The sequence below is a fragment of the Salminus brasiliensis genome, chromosome 5 (genome assembly GCF_030463535.1).
Source record: "Salminus brasiliensis chromosome 5, fSalBra1.hap2, whole genome shotgun sequence".
Taxonomy (NCBI): domain Eukaryota; kingdom Metazoa; phylum Chordata; class Actinopteri; order Characiformes; family Bryconidae; genus Salminus; species Salminus brasiliensis.
Window position 1 is genome coordinate 15767943 of NC_132882.1, and position 17381 is coordinate 15785323.

At 37.5% G+C, this 17381-nt stretch overlaps 1 protein-coding gene across 1 annotated transcript; it reads left to right on the top strand.

The window, feature by feature from the left end:
- Positions 1-7327: 7327 nt before the first annotated feature.
- On the top strand, positions 7328-17050 carry ecm1b (extracellular matrix protein 1b). The gene is made up of 10 exons (XM_072679590.1): positions 7328-7463; positions 7838-7894; positions 9422-9454; positions 11623-11700; positions 11950-12212; positions 13062-13282; positions 14099-14354; positions 14531-14757; positions 15531-15621; positions 16576-17050. The coding sequence occupies exons 1-10, from the start codon at positions 7397-7399 to the stop codon at positions 16747-16749; spliced, it is 1467 nt and encodes a 488-aa protein (XP_072535691.1). The 5' UTR covers positions 7328-7396; the 3' UTR covers positions 16750-17050.
- The last annotated feature ends 331 nt before the right edge of the window (positions 17051-17381 follow it).

The following is a 17381-nucleotide window of genomic DNA, read 5'->3' on the forward strand; positions in this document are numbered from 1 at the left end:
CACCACTTTAATGAGAAGGTTTCACACTGCCATATTATGTCTGTTTGTGTGTGTGTGTAAGCTTTTCCATGCTTTTTAAGAGGAAAATATTCATACTTTTGAGGAAACCCAAAAAACTGGGAGAATCAGGCATACAGAATTGAAAGCACTTTCCTCTGGGCATGGTAGTTCAATAGGTGCAGAAAGCAATTGTGGTAAATGCAGGAAAAGAATGACCTTAAGACTGTAAAAATATGCCTGTTCTGATTGGCTTTCCAGTGTAGTGACTAATTGAAAAAGCAGTCCAGGCTGTCCAGCTGAAACACTGTAAAGCTCTTTACAATTTACATCAGAAATTGCCTCTCTCTCTCTCTCTCTCTCTCTATATATATATATATATATATATATATATATACACACATATATATATATATATATATATATATATATATATATATATACAGCCAGATTCAGAACAACATGGTGCACTTTTCAACTTCCATTATGAAAACATTTCTACAGAATTATTGCCTCATGATTACTGATTACATGTGCAGTGCATTGGTCAATTTTGAAAGGAAATTTCTCATAAGCCGTGACCTAGAAAAACACGTTTATGCATTTTCAGTATCCTTTTGTGAGCACTGGCACATGGCAAGAAATGTATCATCAATGGTAATGTTAGTTACAGCTTAAAAAACTTTCTGAATTTCTGAAGTTTCTGAATTATGGCAACCCTGCGATGGACTGGCATCATGTCCAGGATAAAATTTGTACCTTGTGCCCAATGATTCCGGGTAGGCTCCAGATCCACCGTCAGCCACACCAGAAAGAAGTGGATAAAAGGATGAAAGAATTTCTGAATTATTTCTGTTGGCCAGAGGGAGAGCCTGTCTTGCCAAAAGATATGAGTGCTGTTCCATGTGAGAGGAATTTCAGTACAACTGATTGTTGCTGTCCCATATCCTGACCTAGGATTTCTGAAATGCTTGTTAAGATGAACAGAAGTTGGTAGTAACTGTTGACTGTTGTAATGTGATAATTACTATAATTTAAATGTAATGTTTGATGTATTTGTTGGGTTATGTGGTGGAAGATTTGTATTCTTTTCTGATCAAACTATTGGACCAAATCTAACCTTTACAAAACAACATTTTGTCCAATGAAAAACACGTATCTCAAAAATGGCAACAAAAAACTTTTAACTTTCAATGGAAGTCAATGTAAGAATATGTCAATCCAAGTCATTTTAGATCATTTCTATTAGTCCATTCATCCAGAATTCTTTACACAAGGTACAGAGCAGCTACAGGGTTCAAATGATGGAGGAAAACCATAAATGGACAAAAATGGAGATACATGGTTTTCATTGGTTAGCAAGGATTTTCACATTTATAAAGTAGATGTTTTTGTGTTGCTGGAAAAAAACATTTATCAAATATTTTATGATATGTAATGATTAAGACATAAATTGGCCCATCATTTAACTAAAAATTAGGAATAATGCATGGATTAGAAGCGATTTCACATATAAATAAACATTCTGTTACAAACCAACGTTTCTTTTTCTTTCTTTCTCTTTTTTTAACCGTATATGGCTAGAAAACCTTGTGGTTGCTGTTCCTGTCTATCTCCTGTGTGCTGGTTTGTGCACCATCAGTGGAAATATATTTTACTTCACATTGTTTAGTGTAAATGGAAAACATTCTGAAGGTGGATTTCTTCTCCCATCTTCTCCTACTATTCTTGGACCAGTTTCCCAAAAGCATCTTAGTGTTCAGATCACCGTAGCTGGAAGATGAAGTGTTCAGTATGATGCTGGCTCAACAGTATTGTTGTTCTTTTAGAGCTTCATTCTGTGTTTGGGGGGACGCTTTTTAATTTTAGACCAAAATGATCCTGAAAAGAGATGGGCATGGTAGCGGCCAGGCAGTTCAAAAAGAGTCAGTCATCTGTCATATGGATATCCCATGTCTCGGAAGAGATCCATACCCTCCTACTGTCAGGAGCTTTGCTAGTGCTAGGGGGAGTTATAAATGGGTGGGTTAATTGGCACTCCCAAAAAATATATCTTTTCTTTTTAATGTGCATTATTTGTTCTGTCTATAGGGGCTGTAAACTTACTTACATTTACAACAGCAACAAAACATGTAATTTGACCAAATGTTTCTTCTTTTTTAACTTTTGCACAAGACTTTGACCTAATTCCTGCTTTTAGATAAATAAATGGTTATGTGTGTGTGTTGTGGGAGTCTGCAGCTGACCCTGCATATTTCCTGCATATTCCTCTATTCAGGCTATTGCCCATATACAGAAGGCTTTCCACTGAATAAGTGACTAATCTTTGACCTTCCTCTTCCATACAAAAAAAGCTCTCACACACTCTATCGCCTCCTTGGGTACTCAGTGTTTTAACTTCACAGTAACATAAGAACACACAGTGAGTACAGACGGGCTGTGTGTATGCAGTGTGCTGGCTGAGTGTAGTCTTGTGTTATGCTGCTGCTTTTAAGCTGTGAAGAAGACAATGACATTGCAGAACTGCACTACAAGATATTTATATAAAAAAAACATAAGGCAAAAATAGTGTTTATTCAAATGTTTCATAAGAGATGGGGTTTCAATCAGCATTTAAAGATGAGTGAGTGAATATGTATGGACACTACAAGGGAAGTTAATTTCACCATTTAGGTACCGACAGAGAAAAGACTCAGAAAAGAGATCAGATCTGACTTTGACATCAGTTATGGAGGGTCAGGTTGTGGCCTTGTAGAGAAGCTTCAGGTTTCTATGTCAGGTTTAATAGGTGCAGAAAAATTTATATATATATATATATATATATATATATATATATATATATATATATATATATATATATGTATATATATATATAAGCACTATATATATATTTTTGCTTATATATCAATTATATATATATATATATAGAATAGAATAGAATATATATGCCCGAAAGTATTCATACCCCTGGCAAAGTTTGACTTAAATTTACTTTTATTTAACCAGAAGTTATATTTTTGCCTTGAAACGACACAGGCATCTCCCAGGAGATAACACGATGATGTACAAGAGGCATCATTGTGGGAAAAAGTATTTCTCAGCTTTTATACACATTTGAACAAAAAGTGGCATGTTCAAAATTATTCATACCCTTTGAAAACTGTCACAGTATATGGGAAAATCCAAAGTTCTATACCATTCCAAATAGTCCAAGCTGTTTTAAAGCATCCTAATTACCCTGATTCATTGGGAACAGCTGTTTTAATCAACTCAACAGGAGAAAAACAGCAGCTCTCTGCAGTTGGTTTGTGGACAGTCATGGCTAAGACAAAGGAGCTCACTAAGGACCTGCGGCTGTGCATTGTGGCCGCTCACAAGTCAGGAAAGGGCTATAAAGCCATATCAAAATGTTTTCAAGTTCCAGTGGCTACAGTGCAAAGTATTATTAAAAAATACAAGAAGTTCCGCACTGTGGAAAATCTCAGAAGATGTGGTCGGAAGCCAAAAGTGACACCTGTGCTGGCCAGGAGAATAGTGAGAGAGGTGAAGAAAAATCCAAGGATCACCACCAAGGCCATCCTGGTGAATCTGGACTCTGCTGGTGGCGACATCTCAAGGCAGACAGTTCAACGGACACTGCACACTGCTGGGTTCCACGGATGCAGGCCAAGGAGGACACCACTTCTCCAGAAAAGGCACACAAAAGCCCGCTTGACCTTTGCAAATGCTCATCTGGACAAAGAAGAAGACTTCTGGTGTTCTGTTTTATGGTCAGATGAAACAAAAATTGAATTGTTTGGCCACAATGATGTGTGCACCATTTGGCATGAAAAAGGAGAAGCCTTCAACCCTAAGAACACCATCCCCACTGTCAAACATGGTGGTGGGAACCTAATGTTTTGGGGGTGTTTTTCAGCCAATGGACCAGGGAACTTGATCGCAGTAAATGGCACCATGAAAAAAGAGCAATACATCAAGATTCTCAACAACAACATCAGGCAGTCTGCAGAGAAACTTGGCCTTGGGAACCGGTGGACATTTCAGCACGACAACGACCCAAAACACACAGCCAAAGTGGTGAAGAAATGGTTAGCAGACAAAAACATTAATGTTTTGCAGTGGCCCAGCCAGAGTCCTGACTTGAATCCAATTGAGAATCTGTGGAGGGAGCTAAAGATCAGGGTGATGGCAAGGAGACCCTCAAACCTCAAAGAGTTGGAGCTCATCACTAAAGATGAATGGGCAAAAATACCAGTGGAGACATGCAAAAAGCTGGTCAGCAATTACAGGAAGCGTTTGATTGCTGTAATAGCCAATAAAGGCTTTTCTATTAATTATTGAGAAGGGTATGAATAATTTTGGACATGCCACTTTTTGTTCAAATGTGTATAAAAGCTGAGAAATATTTTTTCCCACAATGATGCCTCTTGTACATCATCGTGTTATCTCCTGGGAGATGCCTGTGTCATTTCCAGGCAAAAATATAATTTCTGGTTAAATAAAAGTAAATTTAAGTCAAACTTTGACAGGGGTATGAATACTTTCGGGCATGACTGTATATATATATATATATATATATATATATATAGAGAGAGAGAGAGAGAGAGAGAATATATATATATATTGTAAGGGGTGGCTCATAAATGACAAAAATCCCATTCTGCTGAGAGTATTTCCTAATTTAGTGACAATTTACAAACAATGCTAGGTATAGCAAGTGAATCAGTAAATCCTAAAGGTATTGTGGATAAGATCTTAACACAGTGCTAGTTGACCCACAGCCAGATTCAGAACAACATGGTGCACTTTTCAACTTCCATTATGAAAACATTTCTACAGAATTATTGCCTCATGATTACTGATTACATGTGCAGTGCATTGGTCAATTTTGAAAGGAAATTTCTCATAAGCCGTGACCTAGAAAAACACGTTTATGCATTTTCAGTATCCTTTTGTGAGCACTGGCACATGGCAGAAAATGTATCAATTAATGGTAATGTTAGTTACAGCTTAATAAACATTCTGTTAGAAACCAAGGTTTCTTTTTCTTTCTTTCTCGCTTCAGGTTTCTATGTCAGGTTTAATAGGTGCAGAAAAAATGTTTGAATAATGAATAAATGTATATATATATATAAGCACTATATATATATTTTTTGCTCATATATCAATTATATATATATATAGAATAGAATATATATATAGAATATATATATATAGAGAGAATTTTGCATGCATAATTCTATATATATGCATGTGTGTATATATTTGCATATACTGTACATCTTAAACATATTGAAACTGATTACATGTGCAGTGCATTGGTCAATTTTAAAAAGGAAATTTCTCAGAAGCATGACCTAGAAAAACACGTTTATGCATTTTCAGTATCCTTTTGTGAGCACTGGCACATGGCAGAAATGTATCATCAATGGTAATGTTAGTTACAGCTTAAAAAACTTTCTGAATTTCTGAAGTTTCTGAATTATGGCAACCCTGCGATGGACTGGCATCATGTCCAGGATAAAATTTGTACCTTGTGCCCAATGATTCCGGGTAGGCTCCAGATCCACCGTCAGCCACACCAGAAAGAAGTGGATAAAAGGATGAAAGAATTTCTGAATTATTTCTGTTGGCCAGAGGGAGAGCCTGTCTTGCCAAAAGATATGAGTGCTGTTCCATGTGAGAGGAATTTCAGTACAACTGATTGTTGCTGTCCCATATCCTGACCTAGGATTTCTGAAATGCTTGTGAAGATGAACAGAAGTTGGTAGTAACTGTTGACTGTTGTAATGTGATAATTACTATAATTTAAATGTAATGTTTGATGTATTTGTTGGGTTATGTGGTGGAAGATTTGTATTCTTTTCTGATCAAACTATTGGACCAAATCTAACCTTTACAAAACAACATTTTGTTGCTGTCCAATGAAAAACACGTATCTCAAAAATGGCAACAAAAAACTTTTAACTTTCAATGGAAGTCAATGTAAGAATATGTCAATCCAAGTCATTTTAGATCATTTCTATTAGTCCATTCATCCAGAATTCTTTACACAAGGTACAGAGCAGCTACAGGGTTCAAATGATGGAGGAAAACCATAAATGGACAAAAATTGAGATACATGGTTTTCATTGGTTAGCAAGGATTTCTTACATTTATAAAGTATACATTTATAAAGATGTTTTTGTGTTGCTGGAAAAAAAACATTTATCAAATATTTTATGATATGTAATGATTAAGACATAAATTGGCCCATCATTTAACTAAAAATTAGGAATAATGCATGGATTAGAAGCGATTTCACATATAAATAAACATTCTGTTACAAACCAACGTTTCTTTTTCTTTCTTTCTCTTTTTTTAACCGTATATGGCTAGAAAACCTTGTGGTTGCTGTTCCTGTCTATCTCCTGTGTGCTGGTTTGTGCACCATCAGTGGAAATATATTTTACTTCACATTGTTTAGTGTAAATGGAAAACATTCTGAAGGTGGATTTCTTCTCCCATCTTCTCCTACTATTCTTGGACCAGTTTCCCAAAAGCATCTTAGTGTTCAGATCACCGTAGCTGGAAGATGAAGTGTTCAGTATGATGCTGGCTCAACAGTATTGTTGTTCTTTTAGAGCTTCATTCTGTGTTTGGGGGGACGCTTTTTTATTTTAGACCAAAATGATCCTGAAAAGAGATGAACAGCACGGACACACTGTCCATTTAAACATACATGGATAGATCTTGGATAGGCAGGTTGTACTGAGGGGTTCCACTGCGGTTCAGTATGCTATAGTCAATGGTTTCTCATGTCTTTTAACACATTTTAATGATTTATATTGTTCTTCGATTTGAGAATGAACAAAGCAGGTTATTATCAAGATTTGAGGGAGATTTATTTCCCTGTTGTCCAATAAAAAACATGTATCTCCATGGTTTGAACCCTATAGCTGCTCTGTACACTGTGGAAATAATTCTGAATGAATGGACCAATAGAAATGCTCTAAATAACTGGGAATAAGCTCTTATTTTACATTGACTTCCATTCAAAAATAAGCACCATCTCCTGTAGAGTCACTATTTTGAAAATATATTTTTTTCATTGGACAGGGATGATTTGAAGTAATGTTTTCTATCATTTCTAATGCCTTCTCAAACAGTGAGTCGTCTGGGGGTGGCAATGACCAAAGAACTGTGGAAAACTGTTTAAAACATTTACAGGAAAACTTTGGGACTTGGGGCCAAATATCTCATTATTGTAACAACAACAACCCAAACAAACTGAAGCGTGGGGTTGGGCTGAAGAAACGCGCATGCGCAGTAGCGGAGCAATATACAAAAAGGCAGAGGAGCGCCGTCGCCCGAAGATCCCTCAGAGGGAAAGCAGTGGACGAGGCGGTCAGAAGCAGCGATGGGCGCTCCGCGGCGGTGTTTGCTCCTGCTGGTGGTGCTTGTGGTGGTGGTGGTGGCGGAGGAAGGTAAGCGATCTGGACGTCTTTAAAGCCGTGTCCGTGTTGTCTTGCTGACACTGAGCTGCAGGAGCAGCAGGATTTAGGAGCGAAGATGTGAAGTGTGTTCAGGGTCTGAGCTGGTAGCCTGCATGCGAGATTACATAAACTGCCACAGGTCTGCTCTCCTCTAGTAGTCCTCTATTTCTTCCTCGTCTTCTTCTTTAGACTGGCGTGTGTTTCTGTGACCGTAAACATCGGAAGGGTTCAGATTTGTCCAGATGTTTGGCCCGCTGGGCTTTGGCTGGAAGCAGTTTGCCTGTTCCTCAGAATTACTCGCTCGGCGCGCTTACATCTGGCAGCGCGTTGTTGTCTAACACACACGTTCTGCCCCACTTTTCCAGAGCCTTTTCTGGGTCAAAGAGAAGTTACTTTCGACCTGAGGGAATTGTTGGAGGAAGGTATGTACTTTCTATCTCTGCAGTCCACTTATGTGTATATATATATATACAGAGGTTTTTTGTCTTGTTAGTTTTTAGTTTTCTCCAGGGTTTGAACCCTGTAGCTGCTTCTGTACACTGTGTGAATAATTCTGAAATAATATCCAACAGAAGTGCTCTAAATCACCTGGAACAAACTATAAAGCTATAAATTCCTATAAAGTCACCATTTTGGAGATACATGTTTTTTTATTGCACATCAGCGATTTTCTCCCGGTAAAGGGACATCAGATGAAGTTGATAGTTATGATTGTAATAAACCAATTAACTTGGTTTAACGTATTCAAAAGCAAAACAAACAAAAAAGGTAGTTTGACATTTGAGTCAGATGTGACCATATAGCTCACCATCTCATACTACCTTACCAACACATCCTCTAAGGGCCAGCCCAAGCCGTATGGGGCCCCTTAGCAGATTTTTGGGGCCCCCATACCACCACATCAGCACCACATGGTTTATTATTTCATAGGGAGAGAGATATTGTGCAGTATGCTGAAGCGCCCCCGCCTTTATCAACGCAAGTGGTGCAAATCTGCATTTGCCTAACAGAGGCAGCAGCCAACAGCAGAAATTGATGTGTTGGTGTGACACTTTTTAGAAAATGACTGAATATAAAAAAATCATTTTTACATGTGCAATACCATCGTTTTATTATCCAATGTTATTTTTAAAACGTATTTTTTTTATCATGATAGCTTGGTGCTCTTGGGGGGCCCCCTGGTGGCGTTGGGGCCCTGAGTGGCCGTGTAATTCGAGAATGCGTCCTCATGTTTGACTATAGTAGCTAACCTAGTCCTGTAATACCAGGGTTGGGTAGTAATGAATATGTGAATGTAAATGGTGTCATGTTATCAAAATACAAAAAACAGCAACTGTAATCTGTTAAAAGTAATTAACATTTAAAATGTAGCATTTAAAACATTTAAAAATAGTGTGTTTACATTAAGGATTACATTACAGTCTAAAAAGGATCACTTTGCTGTTGATTTTCGTCCTGACTTTGTCTTTCTCTTTTAATGACTAATGAAGAGTTAGTTGAGTGTAGCAGCGCCTCCCGGTGGAGAATCTTCAGCTTGCCTTTCCAGCATGGTGTGCGAAAATGCCATTCAGAACTATTATATATATATATATATATATAAAAACACTTATATATGTCCGCTGACATAATGTAACAAATGAATGTTTTTTTAGTTTCTTACATAATCTATAATAATCTGAATCACTGCCCTGCTAGTAATATCATACACCAGCAAACCAGACCAGCACCAGACCCCAATAAACCAGTTAGTTTCGATCCAATACAGAGCACATCACAAACCAACACTGGCACTGTCTGCATGACGAATTATGATCTACAGTTAAATTCGTGGTCATTGTAGTTATAATGATCAGTAAATACACTGGTCTTCTGAGAAAGCTGATCACTTACAAGGAAGCTTGTGTTATCTTCAATATTAATGTATTAAAGCATTGTGTTTCTGTTTCCAGATTTACAGAAGCCAGTTGAGTTTTCACTCTTTGGTAAGCCTAAACATAATTTTTTCGAATATGGATTGATTAGTTTGCATTCTTTGGGTGCTACAGTATTGACTATTTACACTGGGAACTGTACCTCACTAAAATGCCTGATTTTTGTTTTTTTGCAATTATTCACAATCCTCTGCATAGATCCTGCATAGATCCAAGGTAGCTTTGGCCAATAGGCAGTGCATTGTGTGTGTGTGTGTGTGTGTGTGTGTATATATATATATATATATATATATATATATATATATATATATATATATATATATATATAGTAACTAAAGGCTATCTATGGAGGCACTGAGAAGCTATGTTACTTTATTTATCCCATTTTCCTGTGATAAGGTTCTCGAGACCTTCAGTTGTTTGTCATAAACACATCAAATCTATTCTTCTTAAGAACTTTGTGTTAATTGGAGAAATCTAAGCATTTTTCTGAGATGTGAGTCCATCGCTTAAACATATGGATTCCCTGACCACAGTTTACCTACGTGAGACATTTTTTCCGTTTGCTGTCATCTACAGCCTTGAAAGTAAGTCTTGGAGCTTTTCGCACTCAGAACAAACAAATGCTGAGTTTACTTCACAGGAAACCGGCGCATTGCAAAGGGTCACCATGCAAACAGCTTAACTGCTTACTGTCCCACCAGTGCTGCTGACTATTAAAGCCCCTTTAGATGAAGGCTCATTGATATACAGCCTTAACAGGCTGAGATGAACACACAGCAAGAACATCTAAATGGCCACAAAGTTTCATCTGAACAGAGAGCTCGCATAGATTGTGGACTCTGAATAGAGTCTATGGGAACAGCATGCCGTGTGTAGATGCACTTTACTACTGCATTAAGAGTGTGGAATGTTGTGTTTAACAGCTGAAAGCAGATGGGAAAACTGGTACAACAGAGCACAGAAACTGCTGAAGTACATAAACACACACGGATTTCTGCAGATTTTTAAAAAATACTTTTTCTGCTGATAATTTTATACTTTTATATATTTGTTTCAGCCTAATGGTCAAAAGACAACAGTAATAATCTGTTTTGACGTCTCAAAAATCTTGATAAATAAGGTTGTCAGGAAAATGATGGTTGGCTTGGTTTAAGAAAACATTCTTTTTTTTTGATGAACACTTTTTATCTTGAGAATAGTACATAGTAGAACTATAGCCTATCGTAATCATCATCACTAGATACAAAACAGCAACATATATATATATATGCATTTACATACACATGCACACACACATATACAGACAGAATATGTCAAATTATATGTGTTTAGGGAAATTTGTATGTGTTTAGGGAAAACATTTGCATTGTATTTCATAAACCATGGACATTTTCCCTAAATTCCAAATAAAAATATTGCTATTTAGAGAATTTATTTTGCAGAAATGACAACTGTTAAAAAAACAACTGCTCAAATAATGCAAAGAAATTATTATAATAATTATAATGCAAATATGTTATTATTATTCAAATTTAAACAACACAGTAGTAATATTTGAACTTTCAGAGCATTTAAAAATCACTATGGTGAAATAACCTTAACTGCCAATCACAGCTTTCATGTCTTAGCAGGCTTTCACATTGCTGTTGGGTGACTTTATGCCATTCATAGTCTGCAAATTCAGGTAACTCAGCTTTGTTTGATGAAATGCCTGGAATAAAATGGCTGCCAAACCAAGTGGTCTCTTCATTTGTTCCAGAGCTGTATACATACCAAAAACATTGTGTAAATATTGTGTAAATACTAATTTGCTTATTTGCCCATGCGTCAATTACAACAAAAACAAAAAAACTAAGCAAAAAAAATGGTATTAGCAATTTCCGAAACCCTTCAAGAAGGCTAAATATTTACCCCACTTCCTCCCATGAGCGCTCAGTCTTTAGGAACAGTAAAGCAATATTAAGGTTAATAAGGGGTTTAGTGAAAACAAATAAAATGTACTCATTATGTTAAAAAAGAGTAGACACAGTACACACTGTACAGTATGCAAATGCACTGCCCTTCTTTAGCTAGCAGCTGCAGTGTGTTTCAGTGCAGTAGGATGTGGGATAAGTCTGTTTTGGAAATAACCTTTTTAACTGCGCTATTTATGGAAATATTATAAGAACACTTTGCTAATATAGAGAGTCTCTATATGATATATGGTCTGTTTTCAGGTCTCACTGAGCTGGACTCAGACATGTTTGAGAAAAAAGATGTGGACATTCCCGAGATGCAGAGACCCCATCCAGCAGGTGGTTTATTTTTCATGATTTGTGTGTTTCTAGTCACCAAATTCTCAGTCTTCTCTATTCAACATGCATAATTCCATCCAGGCTCAAAAAGTTTCATAGTTCAGCCTGATATAATCTTTGCAGTTTTTTACCTTTGCAGTCTTTGTCCTACTTTCTGAAATTCCATTACTTAATAATTACTTCCTGTCGTCACCCTTCGGTCAAATTTTGCTCTTCGTCTCTGTCTGTCCTTGTGTCCTGGTTTCTCAGGTCCTCCTATGTTCGGTCCGCGTTCCATGGGACCCCCACAGATCCCTTTCCCTCTTGCCCGGCCGAACACCAACAACGTTCAAGCCATCTGTCGCTATAGTAACCAGCGCCCACGATATCCTAAGGAGACACTACCTAGCAGCAACTATGGCTACATGGTTCGTCAGGCAAATGCTGTCAACCAGCTGGAGTCCTGGTTCTCTGTGTGTTGTAGCAACGGGACTGAGGACGAGGAACAGATTCTGTGTTGTGCCGAGCAAGCGGTAAGAACACGCGCTGTTACAGTACACACTTGGATTAACTGGGCTGAATCAGGCAGGATTTCTCACTTATAAGTATGTTTGAGTCACCTGTGATTTAAACACTCCTAATGTTAGCAAGGGGGTGAGGCCTGACCTAGTTGAAGCTGCACAGCTGCTGCTTTTAGGTCTGCTTTGACACTTTATGCCTACAATGCATTAAAGGCTTGCTAAGTCTGCCTGTGGCCCAAATTGCCTGTGTACCATTATACCGTACTGACCTTCATATGAAATCCTGCTACTCCTTAACTCCAGTTGTTAGCCAGTATGAATAGTTTTATATAAATAGTTAGATTAGCCTTAGAAATACCTTTACCTTTACTCTTTATTAGTACTAAATAGATATTGATATAGGCTTATAGGAATAGGATATAGGCTTTAAGAAAGTCTTCTGCAAAGTTCTCTGAAATGTTTTGTCATGCCACTTCCTGCTGATTTGTTGGTACATTGTTGTCATCCCTGTCCATTATCCATTATCTATCTGAATGTGCTAATTATAACAAACCAAACAAAGTGTATTATGGTAAACAGGCATTAAGGCTCTGTGGAGTAAAGTCCTCCATCACCTTGTTGGTCTCTCATTGTTTTCAAGTGACACATAGACAAAACAATGTTCAGCCTTGACTGATATCACTTGCACACACACTGTGAGACTGTGTGCTCAAATACAGTCTCTCGCTCTCTCCTTCTCTGTATCCTTCCTCCCCCAAACACTGTTTAACCACCTAGTATTTAATTTGTTTTTCTTAGATTTGTCAACTTCTCCTTCTCCTTCTCCAAGATCAGTAATGTTCCCACATTTTTGTATTGCAGTGGAAGAAGTCACTTTCCGCTTTCTGTGATGAGGAATTCTCAGTTAAGACCAGCCATTATCACTGCTGCAAGAAAAGCGGATCAGGAAAATGGACTTGTTTTGAGAAAGAAAGCCCATCAAACCTGCAGTCATACATGCCTTCTGGCCTTGGGTCATGGGCCGACATCCCCTCCATGGCTGATGACTTTAACTTTAACCCCAGAAGCTGCCAGAAGCAAAGGTGTGTGTGTGTGTGTTATACTGGATAATTGTATTATATTGAAGTTGTGTATAACATCCACACAGAACCGGCGGCACTGAGCATGTATTAACAGTGCCAATGGGGCTAGGTATGGCCACCAGGAAGGCCAGTGTGGATTTCTGTCAATGTAGTGTGAGTGTGTAGTACGTATGGTAGCTGTTGTAGTATGTAGAGTCCACATGGGGCTAATATGGACTTTTTCCTGTCTGGGAGGCCAGTGTGGTTATACAGTTATGAAGATGGTTAAGTAATAGTTCTGCGAAGTGAGGGTAGTGGGTCCTGGAGGTGTCGTGGGCTTACTTCAGCGAAACACTGATGAAGGGAGGTGCCTTCCTGATGACCCAGTGAAGAACTTGTAATGAGTGATTTAGAATATGGATGCAAGGAATGGGCTAGAACCTTTGTATAACCCCAAAATTTAGATTTTTTTATTTTATCCTTTATTATTTATTATTTTTCCCATGTTGAAGAAAGCTGAGATCTTGTGAGCTAGTTTAAAGAACAAAGTTTGGTTTCAGATCTCTGGATGCACCCAGCAAACATATGAATTGGCCAAACCAGGTGTTGATGTTTTAATGAACATAGTGACGTATTTATTCTAATATATGTGTTTGACTGAGTATATAAACACATACTGACCCGATAAGGAGCTTTTTCATTCTAATTTCCACAGGTGCCCAAAACATTTGCTCTATACTGTATATGTTGACTTTCTTGTCAGAGTGAGTTCTAAATTGAGGGTGTAGTAGGGATGTAGTGATCATGAACTGATTTTGCTGTATATGTTCACCACAGATCACTCCTCGCTCCCAGAGCAAAAAGAGAAAGAATCCCGAACATCGTATTTCCCCCTGGCCGTCCTAACTCTGACAACATCGAATCAGTTTGTGCTAATCACAAGCAACAGTGGTGGTACTTCTCCAAATGTCTGCTGCGTAAAAAAACCAACAGAGAGATGGCACATCAGGCCAAGGTCATCGCTGATCTGGAAAAAGGCTTCAGTCAGTGCTGTAAGAAGAGGAAAGACAAGCAGTCCTGTGCAGAGATGAAGGTGTGTGTTTGTAAACGTTTGTTGCAGGGGTAACATGTCTGAACAGGCCTACTAAATTATGAGGATTCTTTGTAATTAATGTCAGGGTTAGGCTGTGATTCTCCTGAATAGATGACCTTACAAAGGCTCGGGTTCAAGTAACATTTGCACTGCCTCTTCCACTCTGTCTGCTGTAGTGGAAGATGATGGTTGATGACTTCTGTACAGATGAGATGACGGCTGACGTTAAGCAGTTTGGCTGTTGTGAAAAGGACAAAGGAGAAGAACAGTATAACTGTTTTGCTGCTGCTGCCACAAATCCAGACTACAGCCTCAACAGTGCCATTACAACTCTTTACCAAGCACGCCCTTCTCTTGACACGTTCTGTGATATGTACAGATCTTATAACAGGATGCAGAGAGTGTAAGATTGTCTTCTTTCATTTTGATCATATTTTTTATTATAAGAATTTAAGTATTTTTGGTGAAATGCTTCTAAAGTAAAATACTGTATATAAGCTGTGTCTCACAGAGCATAGAACAAGGCAGGAAATTGCATTTAGAAACATGCATATCCTGCTAATAAAGTGATGAATGTTATTAATCTAAGACTATTTTACTGCTTCACATTCAGTTTAATGTATTTCTATACATCACTGATCAGATGTTTCCCTTTCAGGCAGTGGGACACAAGCTACAAGCAAACAGGCTTATAGATAAATACAGATTTATGCTGAAATATATTTTATAGTAATATATTTATATTACTCCTTCATAATTTAGGCTACACATTGACAATATATGTCTGACCTATTGTTTTATGCTCCATTTGTACAAGGATACTATGTTTGCGGAAGCCTATGGGATTTATGTGCCATGTTTTTCCTTTTAGAAATATACATTAATAAGCCATAACATTTATGCCACTGACAGGTGAAGTAAAATGCATTGATTTTCTTCATCTACAGTGGCATCTGTCAAGGGGTGGGATATATTAGGCATTAAGTGAACGGTCAGTTCTTGAAGTTGGTGTGTTTAAAGTTGTAAACATGATCATGTGTAAGGATGTGTAAGTAGGTCAATATGATGGCAAGATGACTGGGTTCTGGGTCTGTAAATGTAAGTGTAGTTACACAACAAGTTTCAGTCTTAAATGAATGGTTTAGAGAAAATAATATTTTAATACATTTCCTCTAGGGTGGGAAGTTGGCAGATTGTTGCAGATAAGATGTCTAAACAGTGCTGTAGTTCAGTGGAAGAGAAGAATTCTGCATGTTTACAGACTCAGGTGCGTATTGAAGCACATTTCTGCTTAATCGTTTATGATACTGTTGACCCGGGGATGGATTATGGACTGGGCAGCAGGACTTGGGGCCTCATTCACATTTTTTTTTTTAGACCTTTCCTAAATTTGTTCTTGAAGACATACCAAGCCTACATTAGATTCATGATGTGTTTTTAAACCACATAACTGTTCACAGGTATGCTCTTATAATGGATCTCTGTCTGTAAACACTGCTGCCCATATATAATGAACATACTGCATATACTGGACTTATTTATACCTAGCATTCACTAATACACAATATCCTGTACACTATACACTGGATACATTGTACATATATATTCTGTATCATTTCTATATGACTATACATATTCTGTACTCTATATATTTTATACCTATATCTTGCTGTAATTAGCTTATTGTCATATATATGTTTGTGTATATGTGTGTGTATATATATATTTTGCTCTTGCACTTCTGTTTTTGCACTATGCTACTATGCTGCTACTACTACATTATAGCTTTGCATAAGGCCCATTATCATTATCTCAGGTCATAGCATGTTATTCTAATAGGATTTAAATGGGATTATAATGGGAATATAAAATCTTACATTAAAAGCATAAACTGTGTGAAAATGAATATGATTTTGTTAATAGAAAAGGCAAATTTATGTTGCTAAGTGTGCATTTACATTATTTTATGCTTTGTTTTATTTATTTGTTTGTTTCTTATGTTGTTGTGTTTGGGTGGGGGGGGCTTAAAGGTGCTTGAGCCCAGGGTACTCTCAAGTTCTTAATCCCTCTTTGGATCTGCCATGTGTTACTGAATGCTGTACACTTATCTTATAATTTACTGTGCTGCTTTCTGCTCTTAGCGTATTGTTCAGCAGTTAGTGTTACAGGACATCTAACCTGTCAGTTATTGATCAGATATCCCTGTTTTGTTTTGTTTCAGATGGACAGCATTGTGGACGAGGTGTGTAGTCAATTCCTGTGGAAGCATATGAGCTGTTGTAAGACGAGTGGCAAGAGCCGTTCCAAGTGTATCACCAAGCATGTCCTGCACAAGCTTGCTGAAGAGATGGGGTTGAACTACAGCACTCGGAAGAAATGCAGGAACCCTATCTGAAATCCTGCCTCTGGTTGTTGATTCATTGTGCTGAGCCAATGATTTATTGACGATTTTCTTTCAGGTACGGATCTGAGTGGACACAGTGGATCTGAGTTTTGCGTTGAGCCAAAGCTGCATTTTATATAAACTTTATTTACTTTAATTACTATTTTCAGAAGATTTTATTAATGGTTTTAGTAATTAAGATTTTCATACATCTTCACAACCGCATGGACGGTTTGTAATCACTGTGTAGACACTATTTTTCCACAAACTAAATGCAAATCAGTGATTTCGAATAAAATTATAAATGAAGACACGTAAGCCTACTTTGTTTCTTTCCTTGTTGTTTTTTCTGAGATTATAAGGCAATGGCAGTGCACACACCCAGACACTGCAACTATGCAACATGTTTGTTGCAATTATATTGACACTGTAATACCATGTATGACATGGTAGTATTGAAGAATACAGTACATACATACAGTACATATGATTTTTAAAAACATAAAAGAAAATTGTCTACTCATTAGGATACCCAACTATGCTTGCCTATCTTTACAAAATCAAGACAAAAAGGAATCAGGCCCTGACTTGAACAAATTGTAGATTTTTTTTTTCATTTCACTATAAAACCTAAAGGGGTTAAC